General features: G+C 39.2%; 1 protein-coding gene across 1 annotated transcript in view; it reads left to right on the top strand.

The window, feature by feature from the left end:
* The window catches only part of LOC136876972 (intraflagellar transport protein 81 homolog), a 142,758-nt gene that overhangs the window by 110,676 nt on the left and 15,770 nt on the right, over nucleotides 1-16,312 (top strand). Inside the window, exons 11-12 of the mRNA XM_067150744.2 lie at nucleotides 7,252-7,367; nucleotides 13,290-13,447. Coding sequence (XP_067006845.2) covers nucleotides 7,252-7,367; nucleotides 13,290-13,447 — 274 coding nt within the window. The remainder of the gene's footprint in view (nucleotides 1-7,251; nucleotides 7,368-13,289; nucleotides 13,448-16,312) is intronic.

Genomic DNA, 16,312 nt, shown 5'->3' with positions numbered 1-16,312 from the left:
CACCTCTTTCTTTAGCTAACTTGAAGAGTTTTTGGGTATTGTTGATGCAAGTCCAGCCTTTGAAGCATCTGTATTATTGTTAATTGAGTAAAATACTTTTGTCAACAGAATGGTGGTTTTATTTTTCAGTGGAAAATTATTATTTTATATTTTAATTTGGAGGCATTCTACTGTATTATTTTATTAATTATAGAGGGTGTCTCAACTTTTTGGGGTCAAATTGAAACAGGCGATAGTGGGTCCACAACCGATTATATTGAGATAGGGAACCAGTGATCAGAAATGCGTATTGATTGAGTTATGGACATACACAGCATACACAGCATAACAATGTAGCTCATAGTAATTGTTCAAAGTGACGACCACCAGTCTCAATGCATGCATGGTAATGGGGCATGAAGTTCTGCTGTACTCTCTCAAAGATCCCTGACGTCTGGTGGACCAGGAGACAGGCATCTTGGGCCCTAGCAAGCAGGTCTTCATCCATTTCTATGGAGGTTTCATACACCAACGATTTGACGGAACCCCAGAGGTAAAAATCCGGTGATCGCGCTGGCCATGGGACAGGACCTCCCCTTCCAATTCAATGATGAGGGTACGTGTTGTTCAGGTGCTCGCAGACATTAACATCAAAGCGGGCTGGTTCACCGACGTGTTGAAACCACATCCTTTCGCGAATTATAGGGGGTATGTCCCCAGGAACTGTGGCAGCACATCTCACAGGAACACCAGGTAACGTGAACCAGTCAAACGGGGAGGCAGCACATAAGGTCCTATTAGGTGATCTTGGACAATGCTCATCCATACACTGACAGAGAATCGTTGCTGGTGGCCACCGATGTGGGTGGTATGGGGAATTGTTCTCGCTCCAGACATGGCTGTTGCGGCTGTTGAAAACACCATCACGGGTGAATGAGTCCTCATCCGGAACAATGCAAACTGTATAAAGTTCGGCACTACAGCACTGCGGTGGATAATCCATTGACAGAAGTGAACGCAGGGCTCGGAATCCGTTGGTCCCAGTGCTTGCACACATTTCGTATAATAGGGGTGTAATACCTGTTCTGCCAGTACTCTCCACACTGTATTCTTCGAAGTGTGCGTTTCACAGGCAAGTTGACGGGTGCTTATCGCTGGGTGGTCAGCTACATGATTCAACACCATCTCTTCAAAGTCTGGTGTTTGGACATGTCTTTGTTGGGAACCTTGGCCGGTTCTCTGTGGCGTGAACGACCCTGTCTCTTTTAAGTTGGTATCCACGGAGATAAATTTCTTCCAATTAGGATGACGCTTATTGGGAAAGCGTTCTTTGTACATTCATGCTGCTTTACAGGCACTCCATCCTGCTGCAGCATACATTAAATGCATGTTTGCCAACTCTCGTGATGAGTGACGTTCGATCTTTGACTATGCATCATGCACTGTACACAGTAACACAGCTCACCATGGACACATCACAAGCGTCTGATGCAATGGACAACTGACACTAGGGATAGTGATGTGCGTGCAGCACAGGCGATGCACGTGCTGTGAGCTAAGTTGTGTACAGTACGTCTGTTTGGTGGTCGGGGGTGTGGGGCAGAACTGCTTGCACCATTGCAGTACATGTATTGAGAATGGTGGTCATCACTTTGAACAGTTACTATGAGCTACATTGTTGTTGTGCGGTGTAAGCTGTGTATGTCCATAACACAATAAATATATATTTCCGACCATAATTGGTTGTGGACCCACTAACACCTGTTTCAATTTGACCCAAAAGGTTTGAGACACCTTGTATAACAACAATAGAAATTAAAATATTAGCTTGTCAAGTTTGGGGAAGTGGGCGCAGGGGTGTTGTAGTAGTTAAATTTGGCCCTGGTTCCACTCTTGACCTTCCACTTCTGAATCCAAATTGTTCTTCTTGTAATTGACTTTCCACCTTTTCTCTAATTCTTCTTTGGCAATATGGGAGGTGATGGTGATTCCTTGGTAGTTACCAAACATCTTCTTATCTCTTTTCTTGAATATCGGTATTAAAATCCCCTTTTCCCAGTCCTCAAGCACTTTTTTCTATCTCCATACATACCTAGTATTGAAACTGAAATACGCTGTCAATATTGCCCCCTTTTTACCGGGCATGCTCAGCCAGAGAGTGAGGGTCTCAGAGGTGGACCGTTCGCTGTCAAGCTTTGCTTAATTTTGAGGGCAGGGAAAGAAACAAGGACTGGCGACAATCATACAAAAGAATCAAACAACAGGTTTTGACATTTAGTATCAACTAGCACTAAATGAAAATAACAAAATAACATCTTGTTATAAATCTTGATGGCAAAAAATAAACATCTTCTCAGCCGATCTCTCTCTCTAGATACAGCTCTAAATTTTTAATTCCCATTTCGACGTTAAATAACTCTGTAAATATACAAATTAATATTAGCCCACACCTGGCTTGACGAAATACAAAAATAAAATTTTACGTTGGGATAACCTTCCTTTTGGTCACCCTTGAATTATTTTACAAGATGAGAATAAGCAGATCTCAATAGGCTATTTGCCCCGCAAATGATTCTAAACCTTTGAATTGTCAGATCTCTCCCTGACGATATTTATAACTTCAAATAAAAATTTAAATTATTAAATAATTTAATAAATTATGGCGTCTAAGTCCACTAGAAACAAATACTCTATCACGTTGTTCTATTCATGGGTAAATTTATGTCACATTATCTTGTTAAATAAGCGTGAAATTATTCAAACTAAGTCGACAAATCTTATTTGGAAAATCATCATTTCAGAATACTTTAATCGGACTCATTTCCATCGAGCTATATTCAGACAACAATTATTCCCACAAAGTTTCTCTAATATTTAATTGACCAACACGTAAAGTTGACCTAAAACCTCTGACGCCTTGGTAAACCTTTGTATCTTGAGCTTTAGAACACAATTAACTTTTGTCCAAACGATTGAAATAACCCCTCCTTATTCATTGGCGTTTGAAACAATAAACTTGTCTCAACTTAATTTTTAAATAAAATTTACTAAAGGTTACACTCTAAATAAATTAAATTAGCTCGAACAACAGGCTAACAACCTGGGCCCAACCTGACAAAACACAAGGCCAAGTCAAAATCACATTTCAAAACAAGAAAATATATCGCCAGTCACAGAAATTACTACAACACACATATACCACATTCACACAAAGACACACGCGAATTATCTACACTATTTACAACGAACTCTAGTTCTTGATTTTTATGATTTTGATTATTAACCCTGGACATACGAATCCTCGTGATGACGATATCGGCTAAAGAAAGATTTTGCTTTCGACTCTCGGATCTGTGACGAAACTTCAATGGTCACTTGGTTAAAGATGATGCAGATTCCACAACGTTGGTTATAACAGCATTAACAATGAATCTCTGGAAAATTGGTCATCTACAGACGCACACATAATACAGGTCAAATGTAGCATTCACATTTATGGCTCATAAGTCACTACTATATTATTATTACTCCATTCTATATTCTCACGTTAACACGGGCTCAGCAATTGAAGAAAATATGTTTACCACGCATACATTCTTCAATAAAAATTCAATGAATGAATTTCAACCATTCAACCAATACATTAACTGATCCGTCAGGATTCTGCCATATTCCAGGCCTATCTTCACTACAATTGAGCACACATGAACATCGACACAAAATCGAGCAATATTTACACTTGTGGCCGTTTTATCCATTCATTTAACCCGAAATGAAATAATAATAATAATAATAATAATAATAATAATAATAATAATAATAATAATAATATTATTATTATTATTATTATAATATGCATGAGATAATACATGAAGCAAAGCTTGATAATAAGCCAGATGACTTTAACACGTATCAAATCCAACAAGAAGGAAAATACGTAGAAAATTCGGCATGCAAAAAGAATGCCGGAAGTCTGTCCCACATTGTTTCCTGATTTAAAATATTCCAAATCCAAATTATTAGAGTTATTGTCATGGACAATGATTTTTGGTTAATGCTAAACTATTAAATGGGACCTTTAGATTAATCTCAGAAGACACACGCATATCCTATCTACACTAATAGGGTTTACTAGTCATTTACACTCGACATGACAACACTACCATGTCCCAATGAAAGAAGAATGGAAACATCAATTACTACTGCAAATGTAGAGGAAGTATCAACGCTAACGAATAAGCAAGCATTACTTCTACAAGGATGAACAGAGAAATATAAAATAAAATAAAAAATACTTAAACGCATGATGGAGCTGGATATCTGCCGGTGATATGGAATTTCTGGATCACATGGTGTTGGATGGCTGCTTCTGTCGTTATCTCCTCACGTTAGATTTCGCCTTCACTTAGAACACCATAGCAGCAGCGAAGTTCAATGCAGAAATTCTGTACGGGTCCTTTTCAATTTGTGGAAGCATCTTGAGGTACTGCAGTAGCCACGTGGTAATCCTCTTCCTTCTTCTTATTGACGAATATAAGCTGAAACTAACACAAGTCTTTTAGAAATATTCACACTCAAATACGCTGAGTTTAGATGATAAACGACACTTAACTTAGCCTGTGAAGATCGTCAAAATCGTAGGTTATTGTACGTGAAAGGATAATATTTCAAGTCCCATTAAAACTACAGAATGCTCGTGTTCAGAATTTTCTGTAGAATAATGGAGAGCGTCGATTCCGTCATTCAGCAGGAGAACAAGATCGCAAGATAGCCAGAGCAAAGTAGCAAGAACGAAGTAGCAAGAGCGAGTATTTCTTCGCAAAACTAAGGTATTTATCAACTTCCCGAGGTAGGTGTGGCTCCACGTTGTCTTATAATTGGCTGCCGTCTTCCTCCTGATAGGTTATTAGAATGCTGGAAAGTGCTCTCATTTGTAGGCACCTGTCATGCGTGTCATGTTTCATCTCGCAGCGGCCTTGAGAGCCCGCACTGGGTCACGAGGCCTCAGCTGATCGCTCGCTCGGGGAATCAAGACTTCTTCCCTGGCTGGCTAAAACCGGTTCCCAACATGTGAACACGTCTCTGTAACTCGGGCTGGAAATATCTCGCCCATACGAAATAAATAATAGCCTGTTAGTTGACTGTACTACAAAATGTTCATTATAGGCCAAATTTGACGGGGACAGTATGAAAAACAAGAGCTTCATATTTAAAGTAGTGAGTTGCCCAGTTGAAAAGTTATGTACATATAATGAGAAAAGGAAAGGAAAGAATAGAAAATATATGGAGAATAATTGCATGAAAGGGAAAGAGTAAATTTAAAATGAAATAAATTGACTCACTTCATGTTGCGTGTTGAAAAAATGTTAAACAAATGAATATTGCAAAACATAAACTAATAGACTGCCAAGCAAGTCAGCTGTTAACTGGTAGGGGAGGGAGGGGAGAATAGAAAATTGTGGTAGGGAGACTTTATCTGAAAATTTATGATGAGTTGTAACATTTTTATGTTTATTAAGAAGGATTTTTAATACCTCGAACCAAGCATTCCACAAGACACATTGAGCACATTGCTATGAAGTGACCATCATTTTGGGAAACTGGAAGGCTGTTTGAACCACATAGATGCACTTCTACCCAGATATGGCAGGAAGCATCACCAGCTCAAGCTCCTGACTCTCATAAGCTTCCCATTTATATTGAACCTTCGATAGAAGCCGTGTTGTGTATTCCAGAATGTTTCATTTTTATGACATCCCTGGTCATCCTGTAAAAATAAATAATAACAAAGTAATAAAAAAGAAAGTGGAGAAAGAATTTGTCCAGCAATGGGGAAGGTGGAAGTTGGATTTCCCTTCTTCTATCTAAAATATGTTTGATGAATTAATATATCATATAGTTTGCACGAGTTTGGGAAATTTCTCCAAGCAAGTCAGGGATAATTAAGAGAACATTTCTGTGAACAGGCTCTGAACAGTCTGTGAACACTACATAATGCAATTTGAAGTTTTTGAATGGCACAGTATATTGTATATTTGCTTTATTTGAGAGGCTGCATGATATCGGTCTTCATTGTTGATGCCTACAGTGAGGTCCATCATGAAACTGGAACATTTTACTGACATGTAAGAAGTTATTTCGGGTAGACTGTTCAGAATTTGTAAAAAACATTTTCCAATGAATGTTCTTCATGTTCTCTGAGGGTCATATAGGTCATAAATACTGTTAACTATCTGTCGATGCCTGAAAGGTTTTTCTCAATTACAATATTAATTTATTTTCTTTAGCATTTTCAGAATTTTCTCACATCTGATAGCCAGTGAAAACCAAAGCTTAGAGAATGAGAGATTTGGGTTGCAAAGAAGGAAATAGCTGGGCTAAGTGGCTCAGTAAGTTGAGGCGCTGACCTTTTGACATCAGCTTCGCAGGTTCAATCTTGGCTCAGTCTGGTGATATTTGAAGGGGCTTGAATACGTGTCGGTAGATTTACTGGCACTTAAAAGAATTCCTGCAGGACTAAAATCTGGCACCTTGGCATCTCCAAAAACCGTAAAAGTAATTAGTGGGATATAAAGCAAATAACATTATTATTATTAGAAGGAAATATCCTAGATCAGTAGGACCATATTCGGTAATGTGATACACGACTTGATTTAACTCTTGTTTGTTCCTTCTCAATACTTATAAGACTTTATATCATATACTGTAAATGTTAGGAAGTAAGTATGTGTGAGTGTCTACACCTTAGTGCCATTTCTTGATACGGGGTCGAGGATGAGGTGAGATGAAATTATATGACATATTTTTATGGCCAAATGCCCTTTCTGATACCAGCCTCAGTTGAGGAGCTAATGAAGTTGTGAATGATATTGGGTAAGGAGGTGGAAGGACTTGGCTAATAGGAAGTGCCCTGGCATTTGCCTGGATGTGAAAATAGGAAACCACTGGAAACCATTTTCAGGACAACCGATGATGGGGTTCAAATCCATGCGTCTGCCAAATGCAGAGCTGGGCTCCATGGCCATACCACGCTGACAAGTGAGGCCACCCCGCTCATTAATGTTACGAAGTAAATAGTCTCTAAATAAATAAATGAAATTAAATGAACATTCAGAAATTAGGTTTATGAAGGCATAATTATGATCTTCAGCATATATGAATATTGCATAGTTAATCGTTTTGATAATAAGCTAATCAGCTTTTAAACACATGTCAATTTGGATAGAAAGAAACTGGTTTCTTACCTATTACCTAATATCTCTTGTCTTTTAGAACTACGACCATTAAGAGAAAAGTGTCAAGAGGTACAAACAGAATATGACCAGAAGAAACAGACGTATGACAGTACAGCTGCTGGTCTAGAAAGTGCAACAGCAAAGTTGGAACAGGTGAGACAGAACATCATTTCATTCAATGTATAATGGAGTATGAAAACAGGTTAGATATACTTGGGGACAAACATGACGATCTCGCCTCACACCACTACTCTGCAGTGGCAGCCCGGTATCTATTAGCGGCTTATAGGATTTACTATGCCTACTGTAGCCGGAGTTGCTAAATTTTCTACTGAACTTGACACAAAGAAAGGGTAAAGACTGAAGAGAGTGTGGAGGAAAGTGGTTGGGCAACCTCTCCACACCAAACAAGGATTACTTAGAACTCGTTAACTCAGCAGGGTGCAGGGTGTTATTGACTGCTGGCTTCCAGGAACTGAGGCCGTCATGTTTTGTCCCTAAGTACAGTATACTGTAATTGCAATGTATGATGTGTAAATGTGAGGTGGAGAGTAGCCTGAAGGAGCGATAGGTGCCTGCCTATTAGATAGTTGTTTAAAAATGTTAATAAATTAGACCAAAGAAAAAATGAAGAAATACAAAGCTGGGCTGGGTGGCTCAGACGGTTGAGGCGCTGTCCTCCTGACCCCAACTTGGCAGATTCGATCTTGGCTCAGTCCGGTGCTCAAATTTGTTGGCCTCGTGTCGGTAGATTTACTGGCATGTAAAAGAACTCCTGCGGCACTGAATTCTGGCACCGTGGCGTCTCCAAAAACCTTAAAAGTAATTATTGGGATTTAAAAACAAATAACACTATTAAGAAATAGTAAGGAACAGAATATCTTTTTGCTTTACCACTAAAGGCAGTAATTAGATCCAAACACATTATCTGGTGTCATTAAGTCTTTTGATCTTGTTGGCCACAAATTGTGTCCTTAACCCACGAGTGGTTGCAAGCCGAAATGTAACGTGAGTGGTCGCGCGTGAGACTTTCTCTCACATTAAAATAAATATGGCTTAATTCACAGTTTTGTGGGGCGTACGGCTGAAATTTACAACTGAAATGAAACGCAAGTTCTACCTTATATATTTTAGATAAAAATGAAATGATTAGCTGTGAGAGAGAGAGAGAGAGAGATGGCGTATGGCTTTTAGCACCGGGAGTGTCCGAGGACAAGTTCGACACGCCAGATGCAGGTCTTTTGATTTGACGCCCGTAAGAGACCTGCGCTTCATGATGAGGATGAAATGATGAAGACGATACATACCCCCAGCCCCCGTGTCAGCGAAATGAACCAATTAAGGTTAAAATTCCCGATCCCGCCGGGAATCGAACCCGGGACTTCTGTGACCAAAGGCCAGCACGCTAGCCATTTAGAATGGAGTCGGACATGATTTACTGTTTATTACAAATTACTATTTAAAATAACATATTGAATGTACATAAAAATAACTTCCATCCTGAAGTTGTGAAAAATAAAATCTCACACATGCATTATATCTAGTAATATTTACCTACAAAGCAAGGTTTCTGAACACAATAACATTTTCAGAAACAAGAAGTGCTCATAATACAAATACTAACGCGTACAACAGGAGTAAATTTCCCGCTCCACTTCAAAATATCACCAACGTCATTAGTCGCGCGATGAGAAAATCTCGCGCGCAGCGCGTATGGACACATAGGAACCTTTGTTCTGACTAGGGGAGGGGGTGCTTACCCTTTAAATGTGAATCGCTCTACTCACGAAAGTTATAAACTCAGCTAGACGAGGGAACAGTCGCCTCCCTTTCATCACTGTGAAGTAATATCACAATAAAAAATAATGTGAGAGAAAATCTCATATAGCGACTACTCGTGGGTTAAAGAAGCTGCTGATCAGAGCGAGAGATCCAGTTGACGTGTGGCAAGTCTTGCTGAAAATAACCCTGAGTTAGCTCAGTATCTTCAAGTTGCTCAACAAATTGTAGGAAAATGTCCTTGTACCAGTCTGTGTTCATTGTATCCAAGAACAACAATGGACCTACTATTCGGTTTACCAAGACTGCACACTTCTGTGGCTGCAGGGGTCTTTCATGAGTACTGTGTGGATTGTGTGTGGCTCAAATGCTGGTATTTTGAGAATTCATGTAACTAGTTGGATGAAACCAGGCCTCGCCTGTGAACCACATTATGTTCAGAATTCCCAATAGCCATACAGTAAAATCCAAGAACCGTGTGCAGGAACAGACTAGTTTTTCCTTATCTGGCTCCTACAACTCATGAACGGCAGCCATCTTTTAGGGCTGCAGTTTCTTTACCTTGGTCGCTCTTTGACGAATACCCTGCCTCATGAGACAAATGACATAATGATTTCCTAGGAGACTGAAGCAAATGAGTCCAAATATCATCTGCTACATCTGCCAAAGCAGATGTACAATGCTTGCCAGACTCGCTCAAGAAAGTCCCAGTTGTTTTCAACTTTCTTAATATAGCTCCGTGCATATAGCAATGTACTGCCGTAAGAAGCTGGAGTACGTGTGATGTTTACATGCGTTTATAGTGCTGTTGTCTAATTCCATGGCTGAATGGTTGGCATGGTGGCCTTTGCCACACCATACTCTCCTGAATGTCCTTTGCGTGACTACGGTGCATAATCCAATAATGTTTCACTAAAAATATGCGCTGAGGCAGTGTGTGCAGCATCTTGAATGAATACATAGTAAAACAACAAGCAAGCAAGCCAACAATAAGCAAAATTGAGGAAACAAAGGATAACTTGTATATTGTTGGCAAATGTTGGTAAGTGAATCTCCCAGAGTTTCTTCGTATTTAGAAAGCAATGGCATCTTCGTGTCTGTTATTGGACGGAAATGGGGTCATTTTGAAAACTATACAGTTTATATAAGTCCAGTTGTTATTTGAAGTACAAAGAACACAATTAGAATGAATGTTACAATAATATGGCACCTGTAGATCCTATTGGCAATCCTTGTAAGCATTTTATTTTGTCAGAACACCCTGGGAAAGATGAAGTACAGCACATGGTTATCACATGTGTAAACAGCCATGCAGAATAGTGTGTATTTGACCCCTTTTGCCAAGGATAACTTTCCCTATTTGTTTAATTCTTTATGTGCCAATCGTATTTAGTGATTTGTGGACAGTTGCAACTACAGTTCCATTCAGGTTCCAGTGCAGTTAAATGGAAAATTGTATCTTTCCATCATATTTTGAAGTTAAAGTTTCCGACTCAATGCTGATTCTTCTTCTCTTCTGATTAAGTCATTTAATTTCATTAGATTAATTATTTTTCCCTTTCGAACTGTCTTCCTGTACAATGTAGATGCTGTGTCTGAGGTTTCATTTTCTCAGTTCCCTCTTTGGGAATGTATTTTCTAGCTATCCTACAATTCTTCTTCTTCTTCTTCTTCTTCTTCTTCTTCTTCTTCTTCTTCTTCCTCTTCTTCTTCTTCTTCTTGTGCTTTCATGTCACAGAACATTGGCAATCATGATGTAGGTAATTATTCCTGTTTTGTGCTTTCCATATCAGGGTTACCATAACATGGAGGTTTCAAGCCTGGGATAATTTTCCATGTTTCCGTTCTATCTTGCCTTCTGTGCTTAACTTTGTCCGGCTTTATTTGTCATTTTGAAATAAGCTGCTTTCCTGCATTTTGCGAGGGTTAGTAGTTTGCATGATTTCCTGGCACAGTGGAGTATCTCCTCCTTGGTGACACATTCTACCCCAGGGATCTTCAACATTCTATGATACATTGCAAAAATCCTCAGTTGGTTTATTGACAAAGCCTTTAGAGTCCAACCTTCAATACTGTAAATCAGCACTAATAATACACAACATTTATACCATTCATTGTAGCAACATCATTTCCAGAATTATGACTAGGTCATGGACATTTACCATAAATGGGCACTTTCCTTATCAACACCAGTCCCAGGGATCATATTCCTATGGACACAACTTGGTTCTTTAATATATACATACATACATACATACATACATACATACATACATACATACATACATACATACATACATACATACATACATACATACATACATACATACATACATACATTTATTGAACATAACAGGCGACTTCGCCCCTAAACATGTTCACATGCAGAGTAAAATAAATAATAAAGAATAATAATAATAATAATAATAATAATAATAATAATAATAATAATAATAAGAATAAGAATAATATAGTATTCTTCTAACAGTCATTAGCTGTAGCAGTCACTCACTTAATGTTCAAACATATTCATCCAGTGTCCTTATTGTACTCTGTACTTGCGTCACCTTATTGTTCCTGACCTACACCTGATCAATAAATCAAACAACAACACTCAGCATTTCATCACTTGCATTCCAGCTAACTTTAAAATAAACAGACCATGCAATCCTGTATCATTACCCAACTCCACATAACTAAGTACTCGGTCCCTATATTCCCTAATCCATTAGAATTTTATCATTCTATCCCCTTCCCTTATATACATAACTATTCCACCTCCCTATTCCCCTGCCCACCCTCTAACTCACTCTCCTTCATTTTACCCTCGCAGGCCTTTTTTGTCGCACATAAATACCTGTTCAATTCACCCCCTTTTTCCCATTGTTTAATAATCCATCTCAGGATTGCGTTCTCATCCCCTCTCCCCAATATTTCCCGATGCTCGGCACTCAATAATCCATGTCTTAACCCCCTCGTTACCTCACAATCTCTTAGCAAGTGAAATTCATCATTCACATCTCCGCAAAGTACACACTTTGTCTTATCCCTCCCCTGTATCCACCCTGTATTCCTTTGCAAACCTAAAAGCCACCACATCATCCCATACCGTTTTGACCTATCGACGTATCTAATATTCAACCCTTCTATCTCCTCTATTTTCGTCAAAACAGTCAGCGAGTTTCTTAGTCTGCTTTCCCCCAATAATTTCTGCCTATGGATATCTCTAATTCTCCTTTCCAGTATATTCATCCCTCTCACCTCTGTCTTCGACCAAACCTACCCCACAGGTGTCCTAATCCTATCCTCTCCAAATATCCCTTTATTTTTTCTAACCATCCACCCTTATACATGCTCTTACATTGCTGTGCATAAGCTGCCTGTAATACCCTCCCACCTTCCTGTCTTTTTAAATTCATCCTGTATCTTACTATTCTTTTCACACCCTCTGATTCCAAATCCTCCCCACACATTAATTCCGCCCCTACATTTGCTGTACACCTCGGTAAGCCCATAACTAACTTAGCAAAACTACTAACAATCCTTCTTAGTTCCTCTCTTTTCTCATCCAGCCCCCAAACTTCTGCACCGTATAATACCCTCCCAAAGATTACCGACCTGAACACTAGCCTCAGTGTTTTATAACTGATCCCCGGGTATTTGACTAGCAAATTTCTGACTGAGGCTAAGGCTGCCAATCCTCTATATTTCACCCTTTTGATCTGGTCATTCCAAGTTCCTTTATCATTAAAAATAACTCCTAGATATTCCAACTTCCTTACCTGTTCCAATCTTTCTCCCTGAATTACCCAATTACCTTCTATCTTTCTTCTTTTGTCCACCTGGACTACTAATATTTTAGACTTATTTCCATTAATTCTCAATCCCCATTTCCTCGCAAATAGCGTCACTGACTTTAAGGCCCTATTCATCGCCTCTGAAGTTATCGTCATCAATACGGTTCTTTAATATTCCAAAGTATCCTAAACATGAATAAAAATCCCAGAACAAAGATGAATTAGGAAAAAGGTCATGTTTGAAGACAGCTATGTGTGAAGATGTTTAGATTTTCTGTGTTCTCTGTTGAATGCCCTTTTTGTTTCTCTGCTTCCCAAATTAGCCAGTCATTGTATTTATTTTTTGTGTGTGTTGCTATCCCATTATTAGATTCCTGTCTTTGATGTACTGTGTACTTATCTCTTTAAAATAATGTAGAGATAATATCAAAACAGATAGTGTTCTTTGATGCTTCAGAGATAGCTGTAATTTTGATTGTTATTTTCTTTTTGTTAACAGGAGGTGCAAAATATGACTCAAGAAATCTTATCAAATGAATCCACAATTCACCGGCTGAAAGCTGAAAGTATTATAACCGAGGTGAAGCTAGATAGATTAGCGGAAGAACTGCGCTACTACGTGAGCAACAATCCTGGTGACAAGAGCAAGTCCCTCAGGTTGTTATGACCATCAGTTATTTATAACTTTAAATTTTTAGTTCAACAGGCTAAATTATTTGTGAAAAAGAGGACATAGAGGATGTACACAGTTGAATCACATTGGATCACATCATTATGACCACCTGTTAGAAGTGCCATCTGCTTTGCAGTGCATAGCCCTGTGATGTGGGCTGGTGAAGCGGGTATATATTGCAATTGATATGATGGCTGTACACATTGTACTTACTGCTGTCATGGGTAGGGGAAAGTGATTTAACCAAGTTGAAAGGGATGATCATCAGCTTTTGGGCCAGGGAAGGACAGCAATTCGGAAACAGCATTTGTGAACTGTTCACGTGCTTGTGTGGTCATTGCATATCTTGAGGGGGCAAAATGGTGCCATTGGGAATAACCAGCGGTGAAACTGCGGAGTTCCACACGCCATTGGTGTCCCAGGTGAACATCAACTATGATGGTACGTGAAGACCAACCGACAGGCTACAGGGGAACAGTCACCGTTCAAATGAACCAGGGGGGCAGTCAGATATGTTTCTACTGCAATAGTTCAGTGAACCCTTCTGTGAATGAGGTTCCGGAGTCGACAGAGGGTTACTGCACCCATGCTAATACAGGTGCATCAACAAAAATGACTGGAATTTGCTTGATAGCATGGCATTTGGACCACTGCTGATTGGTGTCTCTGACGAGTCACGTTTTCAGCTGCATAGAATGAATGGACGTCAGTATGCCCGGCGAGAAACGTTGGAGAACCAACACCCTGCAACCACTGTTTGACCAAAACAAGGTGGTGCGGAATGTTCTCATGGTTTTCTCTAGGTATCCCGTCTTCCATGTGGAAGGCATTCTTGATTTAGTTATGAATCCATCTGTGGCGATGACGTCCACCTGTACATGATGATTGTCTTTCCTTGGGAGGATGGGATCTTTCAGCTTGATAATGCACTTGCCATATAGCTAGAAGTATCTGCACATGACTAGAAGAGCACGATCAAGACTTCAGAGTTCTTCCCTGGCCCCCAGACAGCCTCGATCCCAATGCATTGAACATCTGTGAGGCCACCTCAATCACCATGTTCATCACCTGTCTCCTACATCATGCACCCTTCAACAGTTGTGGAATGTACTGCAGACAGCATAGCTCCACATACCGGTGGAGACCTATCAGTACCTGACTGAGTCACTGCCAGCATGTCTAGCTACTGTCCATGCTGTGAAGGGCAGTTAATCTGGATACCAGCAGGTGGTCGTAATAATGTGATTTGTCTGTGTATGCAGTATATTAGCAAATTTTATACAGTAGTTTGTTGACATTAAGAAAATTACACAATTAAATTCATCAGTCATTACTTTTTATTTCAATTAATTATGTAACATACCTATTAACCCATTTTGAAGTCTTCCTCAGTGTTTGATTCTTTAGATCAAGGTCAGTTTTATTGTGTAGTTTTAATTCAAGTAATTTGCTTTCTGTAAAAACTATAAAAACATTTACGGCTATTAATATACAACAAATTTAGACAATAAGAAACCAGAAAAATACTGAATACTTATGTGCATACATACATACGTCTCCATTATAGATTGTTATGCCTTTCAGCTTTCATTTTGCTAGCCTCTGTGAATTTACTAAATGCCTCCTACAGTTGTGGGATGCACTGCAGACAGCATACTGTAGCTCCACGTAACTGTGGAGACCTATGAGTACCTGACTGGGTCACTGCCATTAGTGTAACTAGCTCTGTGGCCTCATTTAGTTCCATACCTCTTATCTACAAATCATTAAAAACTTAATCTAACCATCATTGTCTTGGTCTCTCTCTACTTCTGTTAACCCTCCATGACAGAGTCCATTATTCTCGTAGATAACCTATCCTCCATTCGCCTCACATGACCCACCACTGAAGCCAGTTTATGAATAGCACGTCATCCATCGAGTTCATTTCTAACTTAGCTTTTATTTCCTCATTCTGATCTGCCTCTTGCGATTATTCCCACCTGTTATACCAGTGATCATTCGGACTATTTTCAAGTCTGTTACTTCTAATTTATTAATAAGATATTCTGCGTCCACCCAGCTTTCGCTCTCATACACCAAAGTTGGTCTAAAAACAGAGCAGTGTAAAGATATTTTTGTCTGGGAGCAGACATCTTTGTTACATAATACTGTTGATCAAAACTGTGAGCTCACTGCATTAGCTTTGCTGCACGTTGATTCAGTCTCATTTACTATACTATCATCATGGGTGAATACAGATCTTGAATACTTGAAAGAAAAATATACGTATTAAAATTAGAATAGTACATTATGGACATTTACTACCTATGGGAGAGTGTGACAGGTTTCGGCAGCCGGCACAATTCCCATCCTCGCCGCTGGATGGGGGCTTCATTCGCTCCATTCCTGACCCGGTCAATGACTGCAAACAGGCTGTAGATTTTCATACTACCTTTGGGAAACTGGAGTTGGAACATGATGACTATTGGGATGGATGTTCTTTCTTTTTGTGTAGTTTTCAAGTTTAAGAAGGATGGATAAAAAGTTCATTTGGTGTACTATGTTGTACAATATTGGCATGCTAAAGAATTCTGGTGATATGTGATATCATATGTTCAGTGTTTACCAAACAAAATTAATTAAAATCTAAGTCACTCACTAGAGTTGTGGTTTTTCTGCCTACAGTGTTGGTGAGGATAAGATCTCCGATCCCACGTTCATTGTTTACTCAGCAAAATTAATTTAAAACTCAGCAACAAGTTACTCAATAGAGTTCTAGTTTCTCTACTGTCGGGTAGAGTAAAATGAAATTCCTACATTGATATGCAAGCAGCCTAAATGGCAACAAATTGAAATGGCTTCTCATA

The sequence above is a fragment of the Anabrus simplex genome, chromosome 7, assembly GCF_040414725.1.
Source record: "Anabrus simplex isolate iqAnaSimp1 chromosome 7, ASM4041472v1, whole genome shotgun sequence".
Lineage (NCBI taxonomy): Eukaryota > Metazoa > Arthropoda > Insecta > Orthoptera > Tettigoniidae > Anabrus > Anabrus simplex.
Note: the sequence above shows the minus strand (reverse complement) of the source record. Positions and strands in the feature narration are given on the sequence as shown.